Genomic DNA, 25301 nt, shown 5'->3' with positions numbered 1-25301 from the left:
GGGTTGGAAGATGGTCTTTCCCTTTGAACGAGGATTTCCGAGTCGCTGGATGGCTCCATTTTGTCTGAACGGTTTTTTTTTTCAATTAAAAAAAGTTTCGAGATCATCAGTTTCATGAGATTCAGTTCCCTCCGCAGTGGATAAGCACAGGAGACATGACTAAGCTTAGATGTATGCATTGTTTTTGTTTTGCAGCCAATTGTTCATGCTGACAAGTGACGTGGAGAGTTCGGTTCATGAGAAACTCGTGGTAATACAGAGGATGCTGCACAGAGAGGACAAACTTTGATTTTCAATTAAAAAAACTCGGGTTTTTCCCTTGCTTGGGTATATGAACGACAAAGCTAATTAAGGATTGCAAGTTAGTTACAGCTAATTGCTAAATGTGCCAAATATAGTTATCAAGTTTTGCTTTAAATGAACGGAGAATTGTTTATCAGAAATCAAACGACAGGAATAAGAAAGATGTTCAGTCAGAGAGAGAAAAAAAAATAATATTTTAATTTTCAGTTAAAACAAGCTCGTATTTCTTCAAAATCAATCTTTTTTTTTTAGACTGGACAGACTGTACTAACCAAGGACGTTAATCAGCAGTTGAACAGTATGTGAGTACACATATATGTGAGCGGAAAGATACTCTTTTCGTTTTGCTGATAATCGGACACAGGAAAAACCTATCACCAGGAACTGGCTTTTATAAAAACCCATCTTTGCAATAAAAACTAATTGATATTCAACAGTCCATGACTTTAAGCTCAGACTCCAGCAGGTTGGAGCGCATTAACCACGCGTAAACACACCCGCGCGCGCACACGTGCACACACAAACTTGAACACACTAATGTTGACCGGAACGTGACCCCAACGTCAGGGTCAATAACCCCTGTACATCCCCAAACTATTTTTTATACATCATCAAATACACACTTTATTCGTCTCTCTGTTTTTTTTTTTTTCTTGTCGTGCTGGAAATTCCGTTTTATTTGGCTGCGATGGGAAAGAGGCTGCGGCGGAGAGCTCTTGGTCTTCATTGCCTCCTCCCGTCTCCCCCTCTCCACCTCACTGCCCTCGCTTGCATCGCGCATGCGTCTGTCGTGGAGTCTAATCTAAACTCGTTTAACGGAGGTGTCTGGGCCAATCTATTTTCTGATCGTGTTCGCCAGCTTCTGCGCCTTATCAAAGCATCTACACGTACGCCAAGGGGAGGGACAATTAAATGCTGTGCCTCGCTGCCCGATGAGAGGCACAGACCAGTGCCATCCGAGCTTAATTTAGTTCCTGTAATGATCTCAGACTTCGCGATGCCAAACCAAACCTAAAAAAAAATCCCATTGAAAATAAACAAAAATATTAAGTATAAAAAAAAATTGTGGGGTGGAATCATAAGCCACAAACATTAACCCACAAGAGGGACTGTTGCTTCAAACTTAAGTTTACTCAACCAGAGATGCTTCTTCCTGTTCCACCCTGCCCCATCCTCCAGAAAAAAAAATCTGAAACTGTTTTGCGTCTATCACTTTCAATCAAATTATCTACCTCTGTTTCTATGTTATTTCTTCGTGTCACAAGGATCTGGCGAAGACGCTGGACAAACTATTTTGAAGGCAGAAGAGAAGACTGCACACACTCCGTCGCAGCGACCGCACGAACTGCACGCGGCCGCACCCGCTCGACTGCTTCCGGGAGAACTCGTGTCGTCTGCTTTCGGAACGGGCAAGCCAAAGGGCCGACACAGCTGCAGGTGTGGCATGCGAGGCTGGAAACGCGATGGATGGCACGTGACGATCGTGGGTGGCAGATAATGTTCGTGGGTAGAGAGCGACCGACACGAAGAGAGAGTGAGAGAGCGAGAGCCGGCGAACGAACGAACGAAACGGAGAAACAGAAAACAAGAGAGAGAGAATAGAAAGGATTTATTCTGGTTACGTGGCAAGCCGAGGACGAGACTTGACAACCCGTGTGTCTCTATAAAAGATTTTTCCACCACGAAGGAAAGTTAATCTGTTGAATTTCAATCCGCAGAAGCTGGTCTAAGACTTGTTCCGCGCTTATCCGCCCTTGCACGCCTCTCAGTGGCCATCCTGGTAGTTCTCATCATCTTGCACTAATGATGCCCTCGCTGCTTTTTTATCTGGATGTGTGACCAAGGCGGGAAAAGGTGACCAGCAGACGCTCGACACTGGCTGATTTATTGCCGGTACAACAGTTGTGCTTCTTGTCCGCATCCACAAGAATTTCACCATCTTGTTTAAACTTCAGTTTTGTAAAGTCATCGAGCCGAGTTTTTTCAAAAAATCAAGTTTTCTGCGATAAAACTTCACAAAAAATCGTGTACAACACCAGAGCAACAGTACAACACCTGCAGGTTGGAGAGTGAATAAAGTGGTGCATGGATTAAACAAATAACAGATTGTGGGTGTTAGTAAACAAGTGGCATCTGACTTGACAGTGACTGGTAGATCGGCAACGTGTCGTCTGATAAACAAATAAATAAACCTTCCTTAGAATCTTTCTGCTATAGTGTTTAGCGGAGTGGTGGCCCCCTGCTTACATCAGTCCGGGTGTTCTGTTGGGTGCAACGGCTCTCTCTTGGTTCGAACCCACGCTTTTCCGATGTTGTTCCAAACTCTGCTGCACGTCGACCATGTCCTTTTTGCACTCCTCATCTGGATTTCGTTGACACACATGCTTTCAGGTAAGACTGCTTACTTGCTTACAACTGAGTGATTTGGAGTTTAACTCTCTGAGCATTGCTTTGTTAAAAAAAGCCGAGAGATCGCAAGGGCAGTAAACGCAGTTAGCTCCCCGCTGTACAGGGCACGACTCGTAGAAAGCGAACCCTAACTCTTTCCCCCTTCTTTACCTCCCCTGAAAAATTAAGTATCTATTCTTGCAGACCAGCAGCTGTGTGGGCAGGGAGATTTTTTTCCAGCGAAACGAAGATTTGCTGAGACCTCTAAGCTACATTATGTGGAGGCCAAAATGTGAATGGATCTTTCGAAGGAGACAAAAAAAAAAAAAAAAAAAAAGAAAACAAATGGCGTAGAATAAAGGGTTATCTCGCCTGACCATCAAACCAGCATTGACATGATCGAAAAACCACAAATCAGTTGTCACAGTGTTACTGTTCTTAGGTACTGAGGTATAATATATTAGGATAAGAAGTTCTGCGGTCGGAAAGGGTTAAAAACAGGAAAACAGCAAATCAGACAGACTTTGGCGGTCAAATAAAGAGTGACAAAAGTAACACCCATAAAACCTCGCCTTTCACTGTCAGAACCCCGATGCCATGTGATCTCGCAAGGCCCCCCCCCCCCCACCTTTTTTTAAAACCTGAAAAATATGGATGAACATTTGATGAAGGCTAGTAAAGGGTTGGCATGACTGTTGTGAAATATCTACACAACTTTGTGAAACGTTTCGTTCAAATTTCTCCGGGGAAGAATTGCTTTTATAAACAGTCATGCATTGTCACGGAGTGGCTATGGTAGATATGCTTACATGGTGTTTATATAACAAAATTCTCAAGCATATTAATCTATTTAGAAATATGTGCCTGGATAAAAATGCTTTTAGCCGTACAACACACACAATGCGTCTGTAGGCAGAAATATTATGGCAAGAGCATTAGCTGTCTACAATATATCACTGACAATGTCCGACCACCCATTTCCTCTCTCTTAACAATTATATTTCCCTATCCCACATCCAGCAGTCCCCATTGTCATGTATCTTTTTCTTTTACCATAATTTTGAAACAATTTCCGGAAATTATCTCATTTTTCAGTGTAGAGAGAAAGCGTTTGTGTGTGTGTGTGTGTGTTTGTGGGGAAAAGGTAGAAGAAAGAGAGAGAGATGGAGAGAAGAGAAATGGGACTTGAAAATCGGAAAATTTACACAAAAATGAAAAAAGACTCTGGGTTGGTTTTTTTTCAGAAGTAATTGTGAACATGCACACTAACCCTGCTATCTAGTTTGACTCCAGTGTCTTCCCATTGCCCACAGCCTGAAAACTGTCTTTGGCAAGGGATGACCACTCTTACGATGTCTGGTTACTTTTTCCATTTTAATGCCAAACTTCTGGCCGTAGGCAACAGTTGTCTCTTCTACCACTATCCATCAGTCTGTCTGTCTGGTCTCTCTTTCTCTCCCAAAATGGAGGCTATTGTATTTTGGTACACAGCTTTGAAAGCTCTCTGTCTCATTGTCTTTATATCTTCGCCTGGTTACTAGAGAACTTAAAGATATCCACGTAGCCTCTCATTCTGGTAGCTTTTTTTAAAAATCAGTGAAATGTCAGAATGTTACTCAATGCATTTGATTATAATAATAATATAATAATTATGATAATGATGATGATGATGACGCCAGGTCGTGTCATGTATTTATGTATAATTACTTGGCTTTGTTTGTATTGTTCTTAACATAACTATTTTTTTGTTTGTTACTTTGCATTATGCAGTTTCCATTTCGTGTAATTTTAAAGACTTATCCGCGTGCAAAATTATTTTCAAAAGATAGAATTATATCATTAAACAAATTTATCCTCGTTCCGTTCATGAGATTCAAGCCTTCAAGCATTGCAGTCAACATGTCACTTCTCGAAGCTCTGGCATTGTCTGTGGCCTGTCAGGCACATCCATATTTAAAATTTAAATCAGTCCACGTATGATTTTTTAAAAAGTTTTTAAACATTAATTTAATAAACTAATGACAGTCTCATGGTCTGACACAGCTTTGAGATTAAGTTTATTTTTGAGTGAGGTTTGCCTTTAAGTCCAAAACTTTCTATCTGAAATTAGCAAACTCTTGTCTTGCCTTTGACTACAAATTATTGGCGGTAGGGATCGTTTCTCTTAAGGCAAATTGTTTTGTAAACGAAATAGTATTTGGAAAATTCTGAAAAGTTTAGTGTTTACAGACGTATTTGCATAGTGGGCACTAACATAAAGATCGTGTATTGTCTTTTAGACCTTTATTATTCATTACTGCATGCATTTTTACATTTCCAAAAGCTGTTCTTCAAAATGAGGTGCCTTCAGGATTAATCCCATATAAGAAATAAACTGCAAGTTATCTAAATTTGTAGATAATATATTCGACTTTTGAATTCAGCGGTCCCTTCTTAAAACAGTTGACAGCCTTAAGTTAACAAAATTCAAAATAACTGCGAATCGTGATGATGGTCAGGTCCTACTTAAGGAGTTCAACCAAAGTCCTCAGGGGGAGATGACGCAAGCTCCTCCACCGAATAAAGCAACCGTGAATAATAAGTTGGTAGGTCCGCAGAATGTGCGCTGCCAGCTGCCATGACGCAGACGACATCCAGTCACGTGACCAACCTCTGGAGAGGATGGCCAAATCGACATTCTGGTAAAGCGCCTTCCCAGCCTCCCCCTCTCTCCCTTCCTTCTGATCGTCGGCGGCAGGACAACGGGCGGGCAATGAAGTCACACCCCCGCGCAACTTGTGCCAAATTAATTCCATTACACAGACCCGCTCTCAGCCAACGGTACGTCTGCTTGCATTCACCAGACGATGCCGCGCTTAACGAGAAGTGCCCTGTCGCAGGAGTGGCGCGTGCGGACTTTTTTTTAGCCGTGTGCAAAAGAGTTGCTGGACACGAAGATGCTCGGCTTCGCACGTGCGCTTCGGAAGGAAGACCACGCGCGTGCATGTTTGCTGAAACTGTCCGGCGGAAAGTGTGTAACTGAAAATAAAGAAGGTAAAAGTCCCGCGAGTAAATGTCTGTGAGGGGTGAAGTGCGAGTGGTTCAACGTGTCTAGAGAATGGCCAAGCGTTGCTTGCAGTCCTTCATAACAGGTACCCGTTTATTACTAGGTGGGCAGATGAGCTGAACATTGAACTGTGTACCTTGGTGAGACTAAACACAAACTGAGCTCTAAAAACATTTTGGAGTAAACAATTAGTGTAATTCACCTGTCTTCATGTCATGTCTTTAATAATGTCTTACAACTATTCCTGAGCTATATATATGAAATGAGAGAGCAGAGAGAGAAAGAGAAAGAAAAAAAAAACCATCCAATCATGCTAAAGATAAAAATATTAGAGAAAATTCATTGTTATCAGATATCATGTTTCAGTTTATGCGAAAACAGACAATTCACCAGTATTAAGTTTCGTGTTAGACATATTACGCATGCGCACTGAGTCAACCGTCGTTCATAAAGTTTGTGGAACAATCGAAACTTGCACTTGATACAGTAGAAATTACAGTCTGTTTACTTGTTTTTGTTTAGAAATTATTCTTAACTTGAAAGAAAAGCTGAAGTACAAAGTCTTGAAAAGAAACATGGCGTTGTTAATATCTAAAAGCAGAAGTTGAAGACACTTTCAGAGATGAAACAACCCCACGAAGGAGCAATCAACCTACTATAAACTATAATTATTGAAACATGACTATGAATTAATGAACAACCTATTATATACATTTGTGCGATACTGAAACAGACTACGAATTAAACAACCTATTATATACTTGTATACTATAGAGCAACAATTCTAGGAACAACTTATATACGTGAATCCTACAAACCTTGTATACTTTTTATACTACTCTGAGACATGATCCTACGTACAAGCAACCAAGAAACCTACTATATTTCTAGACTACACAGAAACATCCACACAATCCCTCCCTTGTAGCCAGACCGCCATGAATACTGTCGACTTGTGCTTTGTTATCTCGCTGTATAACATTTGGATGAAAACCTACGACTTCCGAGTGAAGGTGTGTTGACTGGACTAATGAGATGCCTCTATCTACCCCCAGGCTACTGCATGATCTTTTAGCGATCTCTTTTTTCTTTTAAAAAAAAGTAGCTCGTGGGTGCAGTGTGATTCGTGTCCCCCTCCATGTTTTCAGCTCGCCATGACGAGGGTTGCAGGCTGAGCCAAACATGTTTTGAAGGAGCAAAGTCAAAACATGCTTTGAGACATGATGGGTGTGTTACTCTTCTTGTTTTGTGGAGTCCAGCTAGCCTGGCCTGGACGAAGATTTTTTTTTTTCGTCAACGTCTCAGTGAAGGGAAAAACTTCTGAAGCGTGACGTCAGCGACCTTTCACACTGCTGCGTTAAGCCAACCCTCAGCTTCACTCTTTGCCAGCCATGAAACTTGTTCTGGGGCTAAACCTACAACTTTTAAACACTATGAAGGGCTGCATAAAGTTGATTGCGACAGGCAAAATAGTTCAAGGCCTAAAACTGATGGCAGGTAAAGTAAATGAGGGCCCAACACAAAAATATCCCAAAGCAAACCACAAAAAAAAATATATCCCCAAGTTCAAAGAGAAAGGTTGCCAGGTGAAACGGGTCAAAGTGTGTTTGTCCTTTTGCAACGTGTACCCTCCTAGTCTACCTGGCACTAACGGTCCCATGAGTCACTGCACGTGTCGCTAGCCCGATGTCTGGGATAATATAACCGTCATTGCATGGTCTGCACATGAAAATAAAAATGAAAATTTTATCCACTCTGTCTAGCATTTGCACAGTAAAACAAGCTGCGCGGTGGACAACAAATCACATGCGTATGACAATGATGTCTTGGCAAAACAACATTTTACTGTGCAGATGCTATACAGCACGGTAAAAACATTATATGTCCACATGTTCTCAACATACCGATACGTCCATTCCGTCCTGGACTGCGGGACACGCGATGACTCAAGTAATAAAAATTTAGTTGTCTCAAATAAAATTTCCTGCCATAAACTTCTCAAACTATCAAAGGTTTTATTGCAAAATTTTTCATCAGCCGCCATCTGGAAAAAAATTCATTGATATTTTTTTTCTTTTAAGAAGCCGTTATGGAGACAGGTGGTACAACTGAAGAAAGGAACTTTTTTTTTTTTTGAGTGTCTCTCTCTCGTTTAAACTATTGTTATGAAGGTAACCAGCACTATTCAAGATGGGAACGACTATCTCTATATCTCTCTTTTTCATTTTGAATAAATTCAACAAAGTCAGTGGTACCATTACTGGTTTGAACGCTTATCTTAATGCTATTATTCTCGTTTTAATATCTCACGCATTCTCCTGCTCGCTGATTTTTTCCTTCATCATGGATGTTTCAAAAGCAAACAAACAAACACGACCCTATAAGTTAGAACTACGTTCTGTTATCAAAGATTAGAGTGATCCCCCTTTGCGTAGGGGCTGCGGGTGACTTCTACTTGTGGTTATTCTCTCTACATCGGTCTTAGCCTTTATTCCTTTTGAATTGATCGACATAGTAAATTCCTCTCTTCTTCCCTCCTGAGAACAGTTGGATATTTATCCAGCACATCGCTAAGGAACTGTGGCTGACTTTAGTTCGCTGTTCATCGGGACTCGATCTTCCTGTCAAGAGCACTAACTTTGTCAGGAGTGAACGCCAACAAATTACAAAAACAGGTGTGAATTATGCTCGTGTTTCACCAAGATTTCACCTTTAAGGAACCAGAATTCTAACTAACCTTTAATATAGCCACTGCGCTCTGTGAAAAAAGATGAAACAAACTGGGAGAGAGAGAAAGAAATGAAGAAAAGAAAGAAAGAGAAGAAGAAAGGAATGAAGCAGGCAATGGTTTCATTTATCCTCTGCACCAGATGGCAGATGAAATGGCTCTTCTGCATGGGCAGGTGACTCCAATCGCCAGGCCAATCCTCAGCAATGAAAGGTGATTTCGTCAAAGCTTGTGAATGATTCACTTCTCATTGGAGTGGTTCACCCGGACAACAGGGCGAGTGTGGAAGCGGCATTGACTCAGCTACGCACGCTTTTCTCATTCCCTCTGAGAGCACCGGCGTTCTTTATGAAAAAATATGAATGAACATATTGCGAGACTGCCAGATCTCCTGGCTGACCAATCAGTAATGCGGGTGGAAATGTTTCAAATCTCTCTTCTAACTGGATGGCATTGTGTTCGAAACACCCATGGGGAAACGGAATCCAATTCCTCTCCCCCTACTCTAAGTTTTTTTTGTCATAGCTCGTCCTGCAAGTCTGTCTTCATGTCTGGTCACTGCAAGCAAAGTAACGGTCACAAAGGCAATGGCGGAGAATAGTAGAAAAAAGAGATTTAACCATGCGCTTGGCTGTTAGGTGGAGGTACTTTGTGTGAAATAAAAAATAATCTTAGCCACGTCTCCAGAGAGGCTGGGTGAGCGGCATGATTGGGGGATACCTAGGGGCCGACAGCTTCCCTCCTTCACCGGTCATCGCCATGTTCAGAGTTGGGAGAAGAGAACTGTGCTAACGATGTTGGGCCTGAAGTAGCGCCCACACAATTTTGTCAACTGGCCATAGCTGTCCTTCATTTGCAAACAGCGCTAATGAAATTAGTCACGTGACAGGCCACCCAGCACCCTGAACGAACTTTCGTCGGCGCCGACGTATGCCGAACACGCACGCGCGCGCACACGCACACTGTTGACATGCATTATGACAACAGTATGTGATGTTGATATGGTCAGGTGGCCTCCCAAAAATTATAATTATTATTACAATTATTACAACACAACCATTTTACAGCCACTAAATTAAAATTGTTTGAGGTGAACTTCGAGCTGTTTTTTTAGAACCCTATCAGACGGGCCAGACTGACGAGAGTTTTAATCATAAAGGTAGAATGAGAAGTGGGAGTCAAGGCTGCCTGTGTAGTAGCTAAAAATAAATAAACAAATAAATCAATAAATAAATCAATAAATAAAATAAAAAGATAAGTAGAGCCTTGGGACGATTATCCGGACAAATATATTTCCTATTTTCTTCTCGTATGACATCTTGGATGACTAGGCAGCGACCAGCTAAACGATAATGATAATAGCCGATGATAGACTAGTCTGGTGGTGTTCCAATGAATTCTGTTAACTGGATGGTGAAGGGAGGGGTAATGGAGGGAATGCACCGTAACCTCGTAGTTAGTGCGTCCGACTCCAGTTCGAGACTTTCAGAGGTCCGTGACTAGAAAACTTACATATGGTAATTTGATTCATTAGGGACGGTAAAAATAGAACAAGTGGGTTGAGCTCTGGTCTCCCTCTAACCTCCCGACACTAGGAATCTTACTGCACCCTTTACTGAGGGGTAGAAAATTGAGTTCAGTATCAGATTCCCTACATGCTCATAAGGATTTTGCTCAAATACCAAAGACAATTTTATAATATAATTTTGCATTGAGAAAGGGATTCAGAGGACTAGGATGTAATGCTCTTGCAAATAATCCTATTCACACTAACATCCAGAAGAAATCGTCAGCCAACCTTTGTCTTCAAAAAAGAATAAAAGTACAGAGCATTGAGGTGGAGATGAGCCGATGACTTTTCAAAAAGGGTCAACGGGTGTTGAGAAAGTCTGAGCGATGAGCCAGAAAAAAATCTGTTCCCTTTTGTTGAGGGTGGTTAGTCCGATAGGACTATGGTTGCAAGTGAAAGAGGAGGCGTAAGAAACAATTGTCTTCGATTACATTTCCCTTTTTACCTGCTTACCGCCGTCAGCGGCAGTGCCCCGGATGTCATTACTTCTTGAGAGAAACATGGACGCAGCACTGATCTTGTTTGATGAGCAGATAATCCACTAAATCTCTTCGGTCTTTAGGGAAAAGCCCAGACTGCAGGTCTACGAAAGGAACAGATTTTTTGTTTTGTCTCTTTATTTTTTAATTTTCTTTGGGGTTTTCGGCCTAACAGCCTTAGGCCATGTCTAAATTTACTTCCCCTTTTTTCACTCCTCCATGTCTCAGCTCTCTGTCTCTCTGTGGGGGATCAAAGCCGCATCGTGGTGCACCATCAGCAGCAGAAGAACACGTTGAGCCTCTGTAGTTAGACACTTCGTGTATCTGCGAGCTCTGCCCTGTTGGTGGCAGTTGAAGATTATACTAACAGCCTTGGGGTGGCAGGAGGGTTTGCAAAAGTTTTCCGAGTGGATAGGGTTCACAGTTCCGAAAAAAAGTTACATTTTTTTTTCTAATCAAAGAAAAAAGGAAGGATGAGAGAGAGAGAGAGCGAGAGAGAGAGAGAGAGAGGCAGACAGAGGCAAAAAAAAAAAACCCAAAAAACGAGAGAAAGTTTTTCAAAAAGTGTAGGCTTTTGCTTTTTACTGGAGGAAGGAAGACAATTGAAAAGTGCAGACAGCCACATTTTGAAGCCTTGGAAGCGATGGACAGGTGGCAATAAACCACACTTTACGATGTTTACAAGCCTTATGAAAGGTTCTCAATGACAGGACGCTGTTCAAATTCATGCAAGGCCTTACCTGGATTTACCTAGATTGTACAGACTACAACCAAAAATACAGGTAGGGTAGGCTCCCTTTTATACCCAAGTTACACCAAAATGGCGTCGTCGTCAGAGGAGAGACGTTTTCAACTGTTATCGATATACTGAAATACACCAGCGTATTGTTGATCAAGCTCAAGCTTCTCTTTTATTTTTCTTCTGCTTCTTCTCGTAAAATAACTTCAGTAGCCGCAGCCTCAAGATTGTCTACATATTGCTTACACCCATAATGCCCTGCACGGAGGCTCCTATGACGTCACCTATCTGTGAGCGGCTGGTGTTGTGCTGCGTTGCTGCATGCGCACTGCTGCACTGCGACTCGTGAATCCCCCTTTACACAAAAATAACAAACCTAAGTCTATTCATAACTGTAGAGAGGTAAACAACAACACTCAAAGGTCAGAATGTAGTCACCAACCCATGGCTGGCACAGCGAGCGAGAGAAAGAGAGCATTGTACACCCACACTGACACGCGAGTAGACATAAAAAGGAAAAAAAAGACAAAAAGAAAGAGCTTTCAGCTTCTTTTCTGGGGACCAGTCGCGTTATTTATGGACTCAAGCCGAGTGATACTTGGAAAGTGTTGAGCTGCACGATGGGGTGAAGAGTTCAGCTCATAATTATTCTTTTATCTACTATCCATCCTTTTTGTTTTTGCTTGTACTTTCAAAATGTTCGCGACCTTTGGGTATTTGTGCTGGGTTCTAACACATGTGCTTGCTTGCTTCATCTTGAATCCAAACAAACACACGCACATATAAACACACAGACACATATATATGCATGCATGTCTTTTACTCTCTCACTAAAGCACGCGCGCGCACACACACACACCTATCCTACACGTGAGACACAAAACATAGAAACACACAAATACAGATTACAAGAACAGATGCATTTTTCTCCAACACACACCTACGTACATCTTGCACTGAATTCTCCTTGTGAGAAGTACGAGTACAAAAGATGTGAGTCAGGGGTCTCAAACTCATATTAGCATGTGGGCCGCAGTGGAAAGTAACAGCCAGTCAGCGGGCCGCACCACGAAAAGAAAATGTTTTTTCATTAAATTTTAGGAACACTACTGTCACTGCAGTTAAATGCTAAAATAAAGTTTTTATAATTATTAATTACATTAGTGTAGTTTATTACATGCACAGGCAGTTTAGTTATTAATAAGTTGACGTTGTCTCTGTCACTAATAACGGGTAATTTTCACCGCGGGAATTAATCACCAAGCACAACATACATATACACCGCGGACGTGGCGAGGGCCGCACAAAAATGTTTCGCGGGCCGCATTCGGCCCGCGGGCCGCGTGTTTGAGACCCCTGATGTGAGTAATACAGCTAACAATACTTTGTAATGTCTCACAAGTCACATTCAAACATTTATTTCGACTGATATGCTTTCGTCTAGACCCAAACTTGCAAGCACACGCACTAAGAACAAGTCTGCTCAAGGCCCGGCATTAGGACATAGGTCTTCGCTCGTCCAAGGTAGCACACAAGCGAAGGATAAGTAACCAGACAGCAGAAGCTTTGCCATTGTAGGAAAATTGCCTCACGTTAAACACTTCATAAAAAATTTTGTCTATTCCCGTCTCCCCGCCATCATCAGCCCCATAATTGCTAATGTGAGAAACCAAAATTCACGACAAAAAAATCCGAGCCGCTAAAAACAGATCTGCTATACAAGTAGCCCTCATCATGCCCACGTAATGGAAAACAGAAATTAAAACAACCCTTTTGGTCGGAACATGAATGAGAGTTCATATAAACAGACGTAAGATACTGAGTAATAAATAATCACTTGCATTTGAGGGACCAGAGCTGTAAGAAATGTCCAGGGGTCGTATTCACGGAGCGATGGTAAATCGTTGTCTCGGGTATGAAGAAGTGGTCTTCTGCTTGCTTACCCATGGGCAGCAGTTATTTGAGAGCAGCGACTGAACGGACAAGCTGACAGTCGGCTCAACATGCTACAGGCATGAATGGCAGTTGCTGATTTCGACAATAGAAAACTGAAAGCCGTAAATGGAGAAGTACTCATCGACTTCTTTGTTTTAGGATCCAATCCAGTAACTGATGACTAGTGGCATCAGCTTCTTCCACCGGCGCAGTCATACTCACAGCAGTGTGTGTGTTGTAGTCACAAACACAATCAGACCTCGGAGCTTTTAGTCTTTAAGTTATCCTTTCACGGCAGCTGCCTGGAGCTGCAGCTTTGGTTCAGAGATAAAACAACTTCGAGTTGGTAGGGAGGGGATATAAACAGATCATCTCTAGTAAACAAGGTTTAACGCTGATTATCATCAGGATTGGTCACGTGACGCGTTCAGCACCCGACTGCATGTTTGTTGTCCACAGAAAATTGCATTTGCAGTGAATTGACTAACAAATGGGACAAAAACAACCCATCACATGAGCTTGTCAAACGTTGTCAGATGTGTGACTGTGTCTTGCAACATTTTTTTATGACCTAATTTTCCAGCTTACACATTTGATGAATTGCTAAGGGTATGCTAAATAGAAGCTATCTATCGATGGAATCTTTCCACTTCAACTAAAATTCATCTGGCTTTTAAAGCAGTCACAAATTAAAAATACAGATAACATATATTTCACTAGTAGTGACAATGGGGAGTGGTCAAGTTTAACGAATTGAAAGTCCTGGTGAACAAAGAAGAGTAAAGAGAGCATGAAATTAGCTTCACAATATCCTCTAGAGAGTATTTGGTTATAATACAATCTTACACAGAAAGATAGTTCTATTAGTAAGGATCAGTGTGCCTACAAAAATCAAGAGATTATTTAAATAGCAAGAATCAATGAGATTTAACAGTCAGTTCGTTTTGAAAAGAGATCGATGGCAAAGAAAGATGAGTATTATGGTCCAATGGATAGATTCGGGGTAACTTACCCACGAGACAAGCTATCTCTGCAATGATGATTAGTTTCCGACTAGCTCACTGATGACACACAGATTATCATCGAGAAATTTTTAATGATCATGTTTCGAATTTCGAATTATTTGCTTTGTTCGTTCAGCTACCTCAACGTGCAGAAACTTTTACAACGCTCGCGCTCGCGCGCACGAACGCACACACATTCATTCTATGAAGTCATCCATTCTTGTGTTTCCGTTTTCTCTTCACTAGTACATCTGTATAGGTTGTCTTCCAAATGCTCTTGAGTGTTGACCAGTGTTCTTCTCCTGTCAGTTCTGAAAGGGCCTCATACTTATTCTTGACTTCACAGTTCTAAATTTCTCTTGCTTTCTTGTTCTTGAGGTATTGAGTATTGAACTTGTGGTGTGGTCTGCCTGCGTGATCATTGAAGGACTTCACTTGAAGACTGCCACTAGGAGCTGGTGGTCTGAAGCACCTCTTCTCACTGGGACATCTTGGAGACTCCTTCTCCACTTTCAAGCATCTGTTATGTTGGCAATCTGGTTTTCTGTCTGGCCAACACGGGAAGTCCAAGTTGTCTTGTGTATATTTTTGTGTGGGAGCACAGTGCCACCTATGACGTAGTCATTGAAAACGCAGAAGTCTGTGAAGAGCTACACTACTTCCTGTAGGACAAATAAATGTAAAATAACATAGTTCATCCCCTGGACATACACCGTTCAAACAAGGAAGATCACATGTCGCACAAAATTCTAACAGTAAATTCTAACAGTATTCTACCGAAGTGTGAAATCTGTCTGGTCTTGGGACTGTTGGCTTGCCTCAAAAATGTCTTTCAACACAAGACCACCTGTATCTTCTACATCCGGTAAGGACGGACATAAATTCCCAGTCCGGGCATTAAAATCCCATACAACGATGAAATAATAGGAATGGCACCACACAATCTAGAATGGACTGCTATAGACTGGTAATAACACACTTAACAGATACATGGGCCTGTTTATATTATAGCGACGAAGTTGGCGGTACATACACACCGCAAAATAATACATCCCTATCACATCCAAATGCTGTTGTCCAATCTCAGCAACACAATGTATCATACAGTATATTAATCCTCTGTACGTGGTTTTCAAATCTACCTTTTACCATAACCAGCAAACCGCCGCTGTGTTTATTGTCATGCACAGAATATCTTAAAGCCTGGGCTTTACTAAAGAACCCGAACAACAATGTGAACTACTGAACACCTTTGTACGCACAGGAAGGACGTCAGGAAACTTAATCCAGGTGAACACAGGTCCGGTGGCCATAGACCGGAGAATGGACACCACAGAGTTTTTATGTCTCAAAGACAGTTTAGAGAACGAGCTTAGTGTCTCTTTATTTATTTCTGCAAGAGAGAGAGATTAATGCAGTGACAGAGTATCTGGGAGTTGCCGGCTTCTTTGTACCCAACCACAGCAAACAGTTCACGTTGTCCATCGATTCCAGACTCCGTGTCTAGAGAGTGGATTGAGATTTAGGTGACATTATCTGACAATGATGGGAAGGTGGTGTTCAAAAACAAGAGCTCAGTCAGAGCTCAAGTTCTCAGTGACATGGCCATCGTTTTGACGATGTAGTGACTGCAGCTGATGCTGTCAAGGTGTTACATTCAAGTCAAACGTTCAGTTCTTTGCTGGATCCATCTTGAAACAACAGGGAGCAGTCCTGTCTTACAGCAATGTACTTTTATCATCATCAAAACAAACGTCATGGTGTAGCAGTACTACGTCAGAGTTCAGATGAGGTCATAGGAACTGACATCACAAGAGAGAATGACGTCAACCGGTAATGACGTATGTAAGGAGGACGTTAGAACAACAAGCAGACGTTTAGAAGACAACATGGAAGCAGGATCAAAACAAAACTTACTGATACAATGGTTTAAAATACTTTAAACTTATTGAAAAGGTGACTTTGCTCACTCATATCCTTCACTCCTGGAGGTTCAACCAGGTTTGTCGCAATTTTTTTATGAGCCACTTTGTATTTAAGTGTAGGTTTTTTTCAAAGCATACAGTTACTATATAATTCAAACCGCTCCCCCGCACAAATCAGGACTGAGTTTCAAAAGGGTTTTCAACCCGAAAATGAAACTGGGAAAAACCAGGCTCCATCTACATGCATCACTCTGTTCCATTCAATCCGGGGATCGTACAGACAGCCCAGTGCAAGTTGAGAATAAAGATTACGGATGGCGAGATTTGAGCCTAGCCCTACAGCCAAACGCCACCTGAGGGATTTGAAGGCTCGGGAGCTGAAATACCGTTTTGAATCGTTTATTACTCAGCCACCCGGGGACTGATCTCGGTGCGATGCGCCCCAAAAGGCAGGCAGCATGCAGACGCCGGACAATGTCTTCGCCATGATTATACATTCAGCTTCATTGATGCTGATCAATGCCCCGGAAACTGTGGGTGTGTGGTTCTTTAACAATTAGCACGTGACGTGCGCCGAGCGAACTTCCGGTGGAAATAGTCAATATGGTCTTTTCTTTGGGAACTTTGCGGCCTCCATTGAGCTCGTTTGGTGGCGGGAAAAGGGCGGTAATTTACATAAGGGACACGATCACGTCAGAAATTCTTTGCTCTTCCACCGGGCAGGTCGCGTCTTTTCTTCCCCTTTTTTTGCAAGTTTTTTTCGCTACATTATGCACAATGAACTTAGAAACAGCGAATAAGGATCTGATACACTGTGTGGGGGAAGGGAAATTAGAAATAGATGCTTTGTGTCGGACTTTTTCTTCGAGCATTAAGTATTCATCTTTGCTTGCTCCAACATGAGGCTAACCCGAACTCAAAAGTATTTTTGAATTTATTATTCAACACTAATTCCAAAAATATAAGCAGATAAAAAAAACTCTTTTCCGTTCTCAGTTTTCACCGGTAAGTGGAAAGAAGTCTACCATAATTTTTCTATTACAACACACAGTATGTGAGTTTAATTATCGGGTAACACCTCATCAACGAATATATTCGCACCAGCATTCGCACCGTCAGGTTAATCTATAAAAAAATTATTTTGTAACACATTGTTCTTAATTAAAATAAATGGTATAATCTGTTGATCTGTCAGCATTTTCAAACTCAGTTTTATGTTTGAATGATACTTTTAAACCTTCGAGCGTTAATAGTTCTAGGAAAGGTCAAGACCACCCAGTGCCCAAAGTTCATTCTTTGTCTGGACGTGGGATGCGGATAAATAGCTGCTGGCATCCGAGGATAGCTTTCTGTATAGGTTCTCCACAGGCATGTCGGCATTATGGGGACAGTACTGGAGGGCTTCGTGTCCATGTACTAGGGCTTCACTTTGTGATGCTTTTATTTTTAAATCTCGTATTTTTTTAAAGTTTTTTTGCTGCTAGTGTTCATATGACTTGATTAATTAGTGAGGGAATAAGAGGTGAGAAAAAAAAAAATTAAGAGAGAGGAGAAATCAAGAGTTGCGTATGAGAGAGAGAGAAAGTGCGTGCGTCATGAATACAAAGTACAAACGTAATTTATTGGCGGAAGCAGTTGTCAGAGTGACTGGAGGACTGACGTTCGAGGCCGGAGACTTGAATACTAGCCGGTCCGATTCTCGTGTAGTTCAGCGTATTTCCCTAGAGTGTTAGGGAGGTAGTGAGGAAAAGGAATGGACACCGCCGTCAAAAAAATTACCTTTCCCAAGAATCAACAGGTTACCTAATTTTCTTCTTGTTTATTTGGTACGTGGATGATGAAAACCAGCGAAAGTCATAAAACACAAACTATCAGCAAAGAGAGAGAGAGAGAGAAAAAGAGATACGAAGAGGATAGGGAAAGAGAAAAGACAATGAAACAGAGACAAAGGAGAGAAAGAAGGATAGAAAAGAGAGAAATAAAAAATGAAGCGAGTAAAAGATGAAACTGGAGATTAGCAGCATCTGTTCTGATGCTTCCTTTTGTCCCCAGTGACCGCGAGAATCTCGCTGGAGAGAATCCTCCCCAAGAGGTGTGAACTGGCCAGGCAGGTCAGGCTTTTAATTACGTGTCCTCGCCGTCCTAACGTCAAACGACAACAGCCGCGACGTTAACCTCGCGGTGTCCCGAAGTAACACAGCATTCGGAGGTGGGGGAGGCAAAGGAAGTGGAGTGTGCGTGTGTGGGAAGGAAGGAAGGGGAAGGGTCAGAGGAGCAAGAGATCGAAGCTCCCGACGGGCTGCCCCTAATCCTGGCCTGCTAAGGCCTCTCGGAGGACCAGATTCCGCACCTGGCCACAGCTTGCCTGGCTGTAATTGCAACTGTGACACATTCCTGTGAATTCCTCACACAGTCCCAGTAAGGCTTCCAGCCAGCAGCTTGCAGCACTGGATCCTAACGGCAGGTCGCACTGTCCTCTTCCTGCCACTAGAGGGCGCAAGCTGTTCTCGGCGACTTGGAAACCTGTCCAAATACTCTTTTAACAGGGTCTTTTGCGGTCGTTATCAGCCCGGCTTATGAAGATGTAAGAGAAGATAACAGCAGAAGGTTAGCCGATGATGATGAGCGCTTCAAGCATGAAAGAGGTAAGGTTTTTGGGGATGGAGATGGTGGGGCAACTGTATCAGCTGTCGTCGTTTTAACGCCCACGCGGTTTTGGAGGCGATTCTGTGCTCTCTGAATCCCATTGCGAAAGATGTAGCTTTGGAAAATGAATCCTTGCTGATCACAAACCAACCAATATGTCAGATATTGTTACAAACTGGACAGTAGGTGTTAGATTACATTAGAACGCCTTTCTTAGCCTGTCGAGGTGGGTTTCAGTCAAGTCTGGCAAAGTGTGAAAGGTCACTGGGAACCAACGGTTTTGAGACGAGCGTGTTTGGAACGCTGAAATTTTGATCAACATACTTGAGATGTCTCGAAGTACATTGCCTAATACAAAGGAACTTTAAGGCTCTTGAGTAACTGACTGTAGGAATAGCTGCCCTAGGCATAAGAAGCTAGCGAAGGAGCATGGTACTCTAGGTGCAAACACGTTGGATACCCCTGATGTACCCTGAGTTGCAAATGGCGCGAGGGTCGTCCAACAAGATATTAGGACGTAACGTACACTTGGAGAAAGCCATTTAGGATGATCCAACATGTCTACGGGATTTACGTAACTACGTCAATAGCATTACGTCACATGACGTAGAAAAGAAAGATGGACTTTTCCTCTGCTCACAAATGTCTTACTGAAACGTAAACAGACCTCATGTGAGTCCTGCTAAGCTTTTAAAAGTTGTCTCAATTTTGTTTGTACACGTACGCTTTGTGATCCAAGCAGAAGCTAATGTGCATCTCACCATCTATCCCCCCAGAGTTACGTCCAACACTTCAGGCAGCCACGTGATCACTGAAGGCGCGCGTTTACCGAGCGATTTTTGCTGCTCAGCAACCGTTTTCTTTCGCAGCAAGATTTACGTGCTTCTGGATGTACGTTGAAGCTACTCTTTGTTTGTGCATATAAAACACTCCTTTAATTAAAGAGCGGAGAAATAAAACCTATAATGAATGATATGTAACCTTAAAAAGTATGCGACCCAGTGAACCCCAATTGTCATTAAAATAGTTTGATTGATGAAGTTTCAGTAGTATGCGCGACCTCACACATATACGCGGATAATTATAGATGTTGTCCACCTATGTTCTGAGTTGGGTACGGAGTCAAGAGTTTTCAGTTGCCATCAAGCAGTATTAGTTGTTACAACACTTTCTTCAAGACCTTACTCGGAATTATTTTCGTTTCTGACTGCCAAGCGTTATTGTTTTCACAGTCGTTTCTACGAAATTCTACATGATTTCGGGAAAAGCAGGATGACTCTTTTATGTAACGGACCCCTAAAAATAACCGGGACTAAAAAAAAAAAAAAAACAAACACAAAACAAAACACCCCTCCCCCCCAAAAAAAAAAACAACAAAAAAAAAAAACAAAAAACCGAAAGATTGAGGAGATACGTCACATGTCGGATGTAGAAGCGAAAGCTCGATCACTTTAGAACCATCACTTAGCTGATTGAAATTAGACAGACCTCCATCGTCACCACTGGGGAAATCAGCCTGTTTTGATACAAGCGGGAAAAGTCAGCAGCAGCAGCTGTAACAGCAAAACAACACTAAAACAGATTTTTTACAACTCCCATAAGCTTCCACGTGCAAGATTTAAAAAGTTTCCAAGTCATAAGACACCAAAAAGTTTCAAAGTTTTTGTCTGTAAATCTTTTTGATGTTGAAACGAAAGCGTGGGGATGAGACGACAGGAAGATATGTTGGGCCTATAATCAAAACATTTGATACTTTCTCTTTTTTATGTCTCCCCCACCACTCAGTCACATACCGCTTTCATCTACCTCTTTGTCTTCGAAAAAAAAAGTGCGTACCACCGAAGTATTAGCGATAAATCAAAGTACGTATATTGCGAGGAGGCCGAACTCATTACATGACACTTTTTCTTTTTTACATCTAAGTTTAAAAAACTTCCCTCTTCCATTTTGGAGATATAAGACTACTGTACACACCATCATCGACGAAAAGGTTTCAGTCCATGAGATCATAAAGGGTAATCAACATTTACTTCATGACTTCCCTTGGCTGTAATCTTAACGACATAAGCTAATCATAGACGACCCCAATGGTCACTAAGCTACGACCTTTAACATTTAACGTTTATGTGTTTGTCCTAATTTCATTGAAAGAGAAGTTCATCTGGTAAAAGTTTAGTAAAGCAAAATCTACCAATGAAAGCTTTCCATAAATAGACAACAGAATGCAGGATGAACAAGCAGTAAAATCTGCCTGAAATAACCAGTAAAATATCCGGTACATAAACTGACTATGATGGTCAATGAGATGCCTGTTGCCTAGTGACAGAACCATAAAGGGGAGGCCACCAGAAGGAGCAGAGTACCAAGGGGAGGAACTGCGTCGTAGTCACCCCGGTGTTGAAAAAAACTGTGGAGATGCGAAATCTCGTATCCTGCTGACCTTTACTAATAGTCCCCACCACACTCATTAATTATACATATTTATAGGTACGCTTTCTGGCATTTGGGGATTTGGGTTCCATTCAAATGCGAGGCAGAAAGCAACACTTGCAGAAAAGAAAAAAAAAGAAAAGGAAATCATGTAAAAAGGCTTTAAATAACGGAGCCAGGAAACACATTATTTCTTGCTGAAACGTTTGGAACACAGATCAAGAAATTGGAAATGCTATACATGTACCTTACTTACACAAAGAGTAAGAGAGCTTGATAGTGTTATTTTATCAGGAAACAACGGGATTGCGACTTTGTAAAATGTGATAAAAAAATAGGTGTGAAATGGACAGAAATTGCGAAAAAATATCTGGTCCGACTCCTACACAGACTTCACTTCCCTGAAATCAACACATTTCTTTCTGACCTTTGACAAAAAAGAGGAAGAGTGTTTTTCTTGTACTATTCTTTTACACAGGGTCTAGCTGATTGTGAGCCAGTGTTACAGACGGTGAGAAAAAGTCAGCTAAAAACACAAGCCACCAAATCCTACACAACTGGCTGTGGCAGATCTTTAATGATTTCATCATGGTCCATGGCGAATGCTAGCTACTTGCCACTTTCTTTTTTACAGGGAATCTTTGATACACGCTGCTACATGGCTTTAGAGCTGAACTGCTGACCGTATGGAAAAGCGCACAACGGATCGAAAAAAAAAATACAAATAAAGAATTAAAGTTAGAACAACAACAACAACAACAACAACAACAACAACAAAGAGAGAGAGAGATTGAACCAGGAAGATATTAAGCCAAAGAAATGTTTTAAGAGTGCAAATTAACATACGGTACTAAAGCAGGCAAGCGGACGGACGGATAGACGGACGGACGGACGGACGGATATGTACATTTTGCCGAGCGGATAAATCAGCTCGATTATTTTCGAGGATGCAGTTTTCTTTTTTCTTTTTTATCATTTCTATTGGACAGACAGATAGAGAGACAGACAGAAAGAAAAAAGGAAAGAAAGAAGGAAAGAGAGATTTGGAAATACACAGAAGCAGTCTGGCATAAAGCATAGAAATAAAATTCTGGTCGGAAGTTCAGAGAAAGTAGCACAAAACATGTTCAGAGGGAGTGTGTGTGCGTGTGCGTGCGTACGTGAGCGAGGAGAGTGACAGCGCGTGTCAAAGATAGTGTGTGAAAGAGAAAGAATGAAAGAGAAATAGTGACGGAGAAAGAGAGACCATGAAAGAGAAACAGACAATGGCAATTCTTTATTAACGAAAGTGATAAAGTAAACAATACTCGCTTTTTTTTCATCTAGCCCTCGCACTTTATGGGGGAAGAATCAGCTATGTAGAGTCTCTCTGATGTTTTATGGTTTAGAAATCTTTGTTAGAGGAGGTCTCATCAAATTATCCAACATTGTCATCTGTGTATTTTAGAAATTAACGTCGAAAGCAGAGCGAGAGAGAGGAGAGAGAGGAGAGAGAGAGGTAAGAGAAATGCAAAGTCTACGTTTATGTCTCTACCATGTTTTTATTCCTGTTTCAGGAAGTTTTGACGGCTTCCCCTTCACCTATGAATATGACGAGGACGACGACAGCCAGCCTGACTTTGACAGTGAGTTCACCTTGATTATCTCCTTTGGGCTTTTTGTCTCCCTCCCTCGTACCCTCCTTACTCACGTGACCATAACCTCGGCTTTTGAACTTGCTTGCCATTGTAGTCTACACCACTTAGCACTAAGATTTTGTTCGTATTTTTGTAGCTTCTGCTTATCTATATTGTTGAAAAGTTATTAATGCCTTTAAAATTAGAGGCAGTTTATTAATTATTAATATAATTAATATTATTATAAATCTAGAAACAAATACTATTTACAAAATCGCACGCACTCACTAACGCACGGACGCACAGGAAAATTCTAATTTTAAAAAATCTATTAAGAAACCTGAGATGAAGTAACAGTCATAAGACTCGTCAACAGCACTGGATGTGTGTAAAGCATGCAAAAATCGCCAACTGTTTGTTAGTTTAATTGACGTAAAGAAATGTCACGACCTTTTGACTGTTGACCTCCTGGCAGCTCCCGACAAGAGGTTCACGGTGGACCTCGCTCCGCTCACGTCGGAGGAGGAGGCGGTGGAGGTGAGGGGTCTGTACGCCATCTTGAAGCAAAACCCGTCCTTGATGGACCGACGCCTGCAGGTCGGCTCCGAGAAACCGCAAATCCCCAGCGAGCATACCCTGGAGGTTGGTTTGCAATGGGTTTTTTTTTCTGGAGTCCTATTCATGAAGCGAAGTTAAGTCGCTACCCAGGGATAAAATGGGGGAAAAAATAAAGGAGGAAAAACGTCTCGCCTCCATACTTACGATTGACTGTACAGACCCTGAAGGTACTGCTTTTACTACTTTAACCTAGGGAATCCTTGCCACTGTTTTATAAATACGGTCTTAACTACGGACAAGGCAACATCCATGACATCTAAACATCTGTTATTAACCAGGAGAAAAGACGCTTGTCCGCGATTTTATCCTGGAAAACGACTTAATCTCGTTTCATGAATACGACCCCTAGAGGAAAGGGAAAGGAGAAAAAAGACAGTAAAAACAATGTAGTGAAAAAAGATTGGTGACCTCCTGAGGTACCTTTTTCGACAGGCTAAAACACTAAACCCTTCGCAGTTTTTTAAAATTCTTACTTGCTACCTCTCATTTTACTTTCCTTCTATTTCAATTACTTTGTTACAGCGGGCATTGGGGCACACCTCAGTAAAGAGAGGGGAAATCCATCACCGGCACGACAAACGGTCCTTCTCTTACCTTAACGCAGTGCCCGTGTGCTCGTCGTCCACACAGTGGCGCATGCTGCACGTGGCCAACGACGTGAACGGCCGGGAGGTGCAGGTGTTCCAGCCTCTGGGCGATACCGTCGGCCGCCAGTGGTTCTACATCACAACCTGCAACTTTGAACAAACTGAGAGGTCGTCGACTAACTGCACGCGCTGCTGTCGTGGTATAAACATAAATATGTGAGAGCTTGTTTGAAACTCTTTTACAATTCAGTCGAACTTGCGAAATTGAAATTAAAAAAACACAAACTTACTCACCGAACGAGCAAAGCTGTGAGCTGTAAAAACTAAAGTGCAAAATGTTTTTAATGAGTGGACTGAGCACGAACTTGTATTACTGGACTGCTGGCAGACGATTTTTTTTCCAGTTAACTACTAAAACGAAGCAGGAGACTACAAAGCTTCCGGTTTAGTCACATTCTTTGTTTAGGCTCGCCGAGACTAGCAGCGGAGAACTTCGCAAGAGGCTAAGCGTTGGTCTTGGCAGACAGACAGCAGTCCATCTATACACATCTATGGACTGAGCTTAGCACAGTCATTTAATTCGTTAAATATTACATTATTTATAAGCTACTTAACCTGACATTAGCTAATGTACTTTTTCTCTCCTCAGGTATTACTCGCGCTGTTCGCCCCGGAAGTCGTTCGTGATGGCGCTGGTGAAGCAGCCGCACGAGGAGCAATACGACTGGAACTGGATTCAGATTGACACTAGCTGCTCCTGCTCCATATCGCCACTGTGAGCGACCTGGGCGCCAAGTCTCGTGCAGCCACGAGACCGCGAGAACTCAACGCTGTGCCACGAGACTTTGTCTGTTCGTCTTTGTTCTCTTCGTCGTCGCGTGCGTCTGTCTTTTACGTTGTCGGAGTTGCTGCGAAGCTGGCCGTGTTGCAGACGACAGTCAACGGCAGAGAGAGGTTGACTGCTCCACTGAGCTGCGACACAGACGCCATCACTTGCTGGAAAGTTCTCAGTTCGGGATTATGTTATCACGCTGTACCTTGTTATCTTCACTGATAAATATTACTTTGCTTCAGATGGTTGCATGTATTATGTTGTGGGTGTTGACAATGAACGGGTGGCGGGCTACGACTGACTCACGGTAAGGAAGTCTGGGATGCTGACAAAAAAAGGTCAAAGGTCATTGTCCGCAACTCTAGCGGCGCTGTCTGCACGGACGATGCACAAGAACCGGAAAAAATCTTGTTGATGCTGGTGTTGTCATGTTTGTTTACAGTGCCAGACTAAAC

The 25301-nt window shown here is 42.1% G+C and overlaps 1 protein-coding gene across 1 annotated transcript; it reads left to right on the top strand.

The window, feature by feature from the left end:
* Positions 1-758: 758 nt before the first annotated feature.
* Positions 759-25112, top strand: LOC112567167 (neurotrophin-4-like). The gene is made up of 5 exons (XM_025243742.1): positions 759-2694; positions 22750-22818; positions 23285-23451; positions 23950-24230; positions 24664-25112. The coding sequence occupies exons 1-5, from the start codon at positions 2613-2615 to the stop codon at positions 24791-24793; spliced, it is 729 nt and encodes a 242-aa protein (XP_025099527.1). The 5' UTR covers positions 759-2612; the 3' UTR covers positions 24794-25112.
* The last annotated feature ends 189 nt before the right edge of the window (positions 25113-25301 follow it).

Source organism: Pomacea canaliculata, linkage group LG6 (genome assembly GCF_003073045.1).
Source record: "Pomacea canaliculata isolate SZHN2017 linkage group LG6, ASM307304v1, whole genome shotgun sequence".
NCBI lineage: Eukaryota > Metazoa > Mollusca > Gastropoda > Architaenioglossa > Ampullariidae > Pomacea > Pomacea canaliculata.
This window is presented reverse-complemented; position numbering and strand designations above follow the sequence as displayed.

Bases quoted from the DNA above. Each gene is read 5' to 3' on its own strand.
- LOC112567167 (XM_025243742.1), top strand. From the start codon at position 2,613: ATGTTGTTCCAAACTCTGCTGCACGTCGACCATGTCCTTTTTGCACTC. The intron at 22,819-23,284 runs GTGAGTTCACCT...ACCTCCTGGCAG, and splicing joins CAGCCAGCCTGACTTTGACA to CTCCCGACAAGAGGTTCACG. The intron at 24,231-24,663 runs GTGAGAGCTTGT...TTCTCTCCTCAG, and splicing joins CGTGGTATAAACATAAATAT to GTATTACTCGCGCTGTTCGC.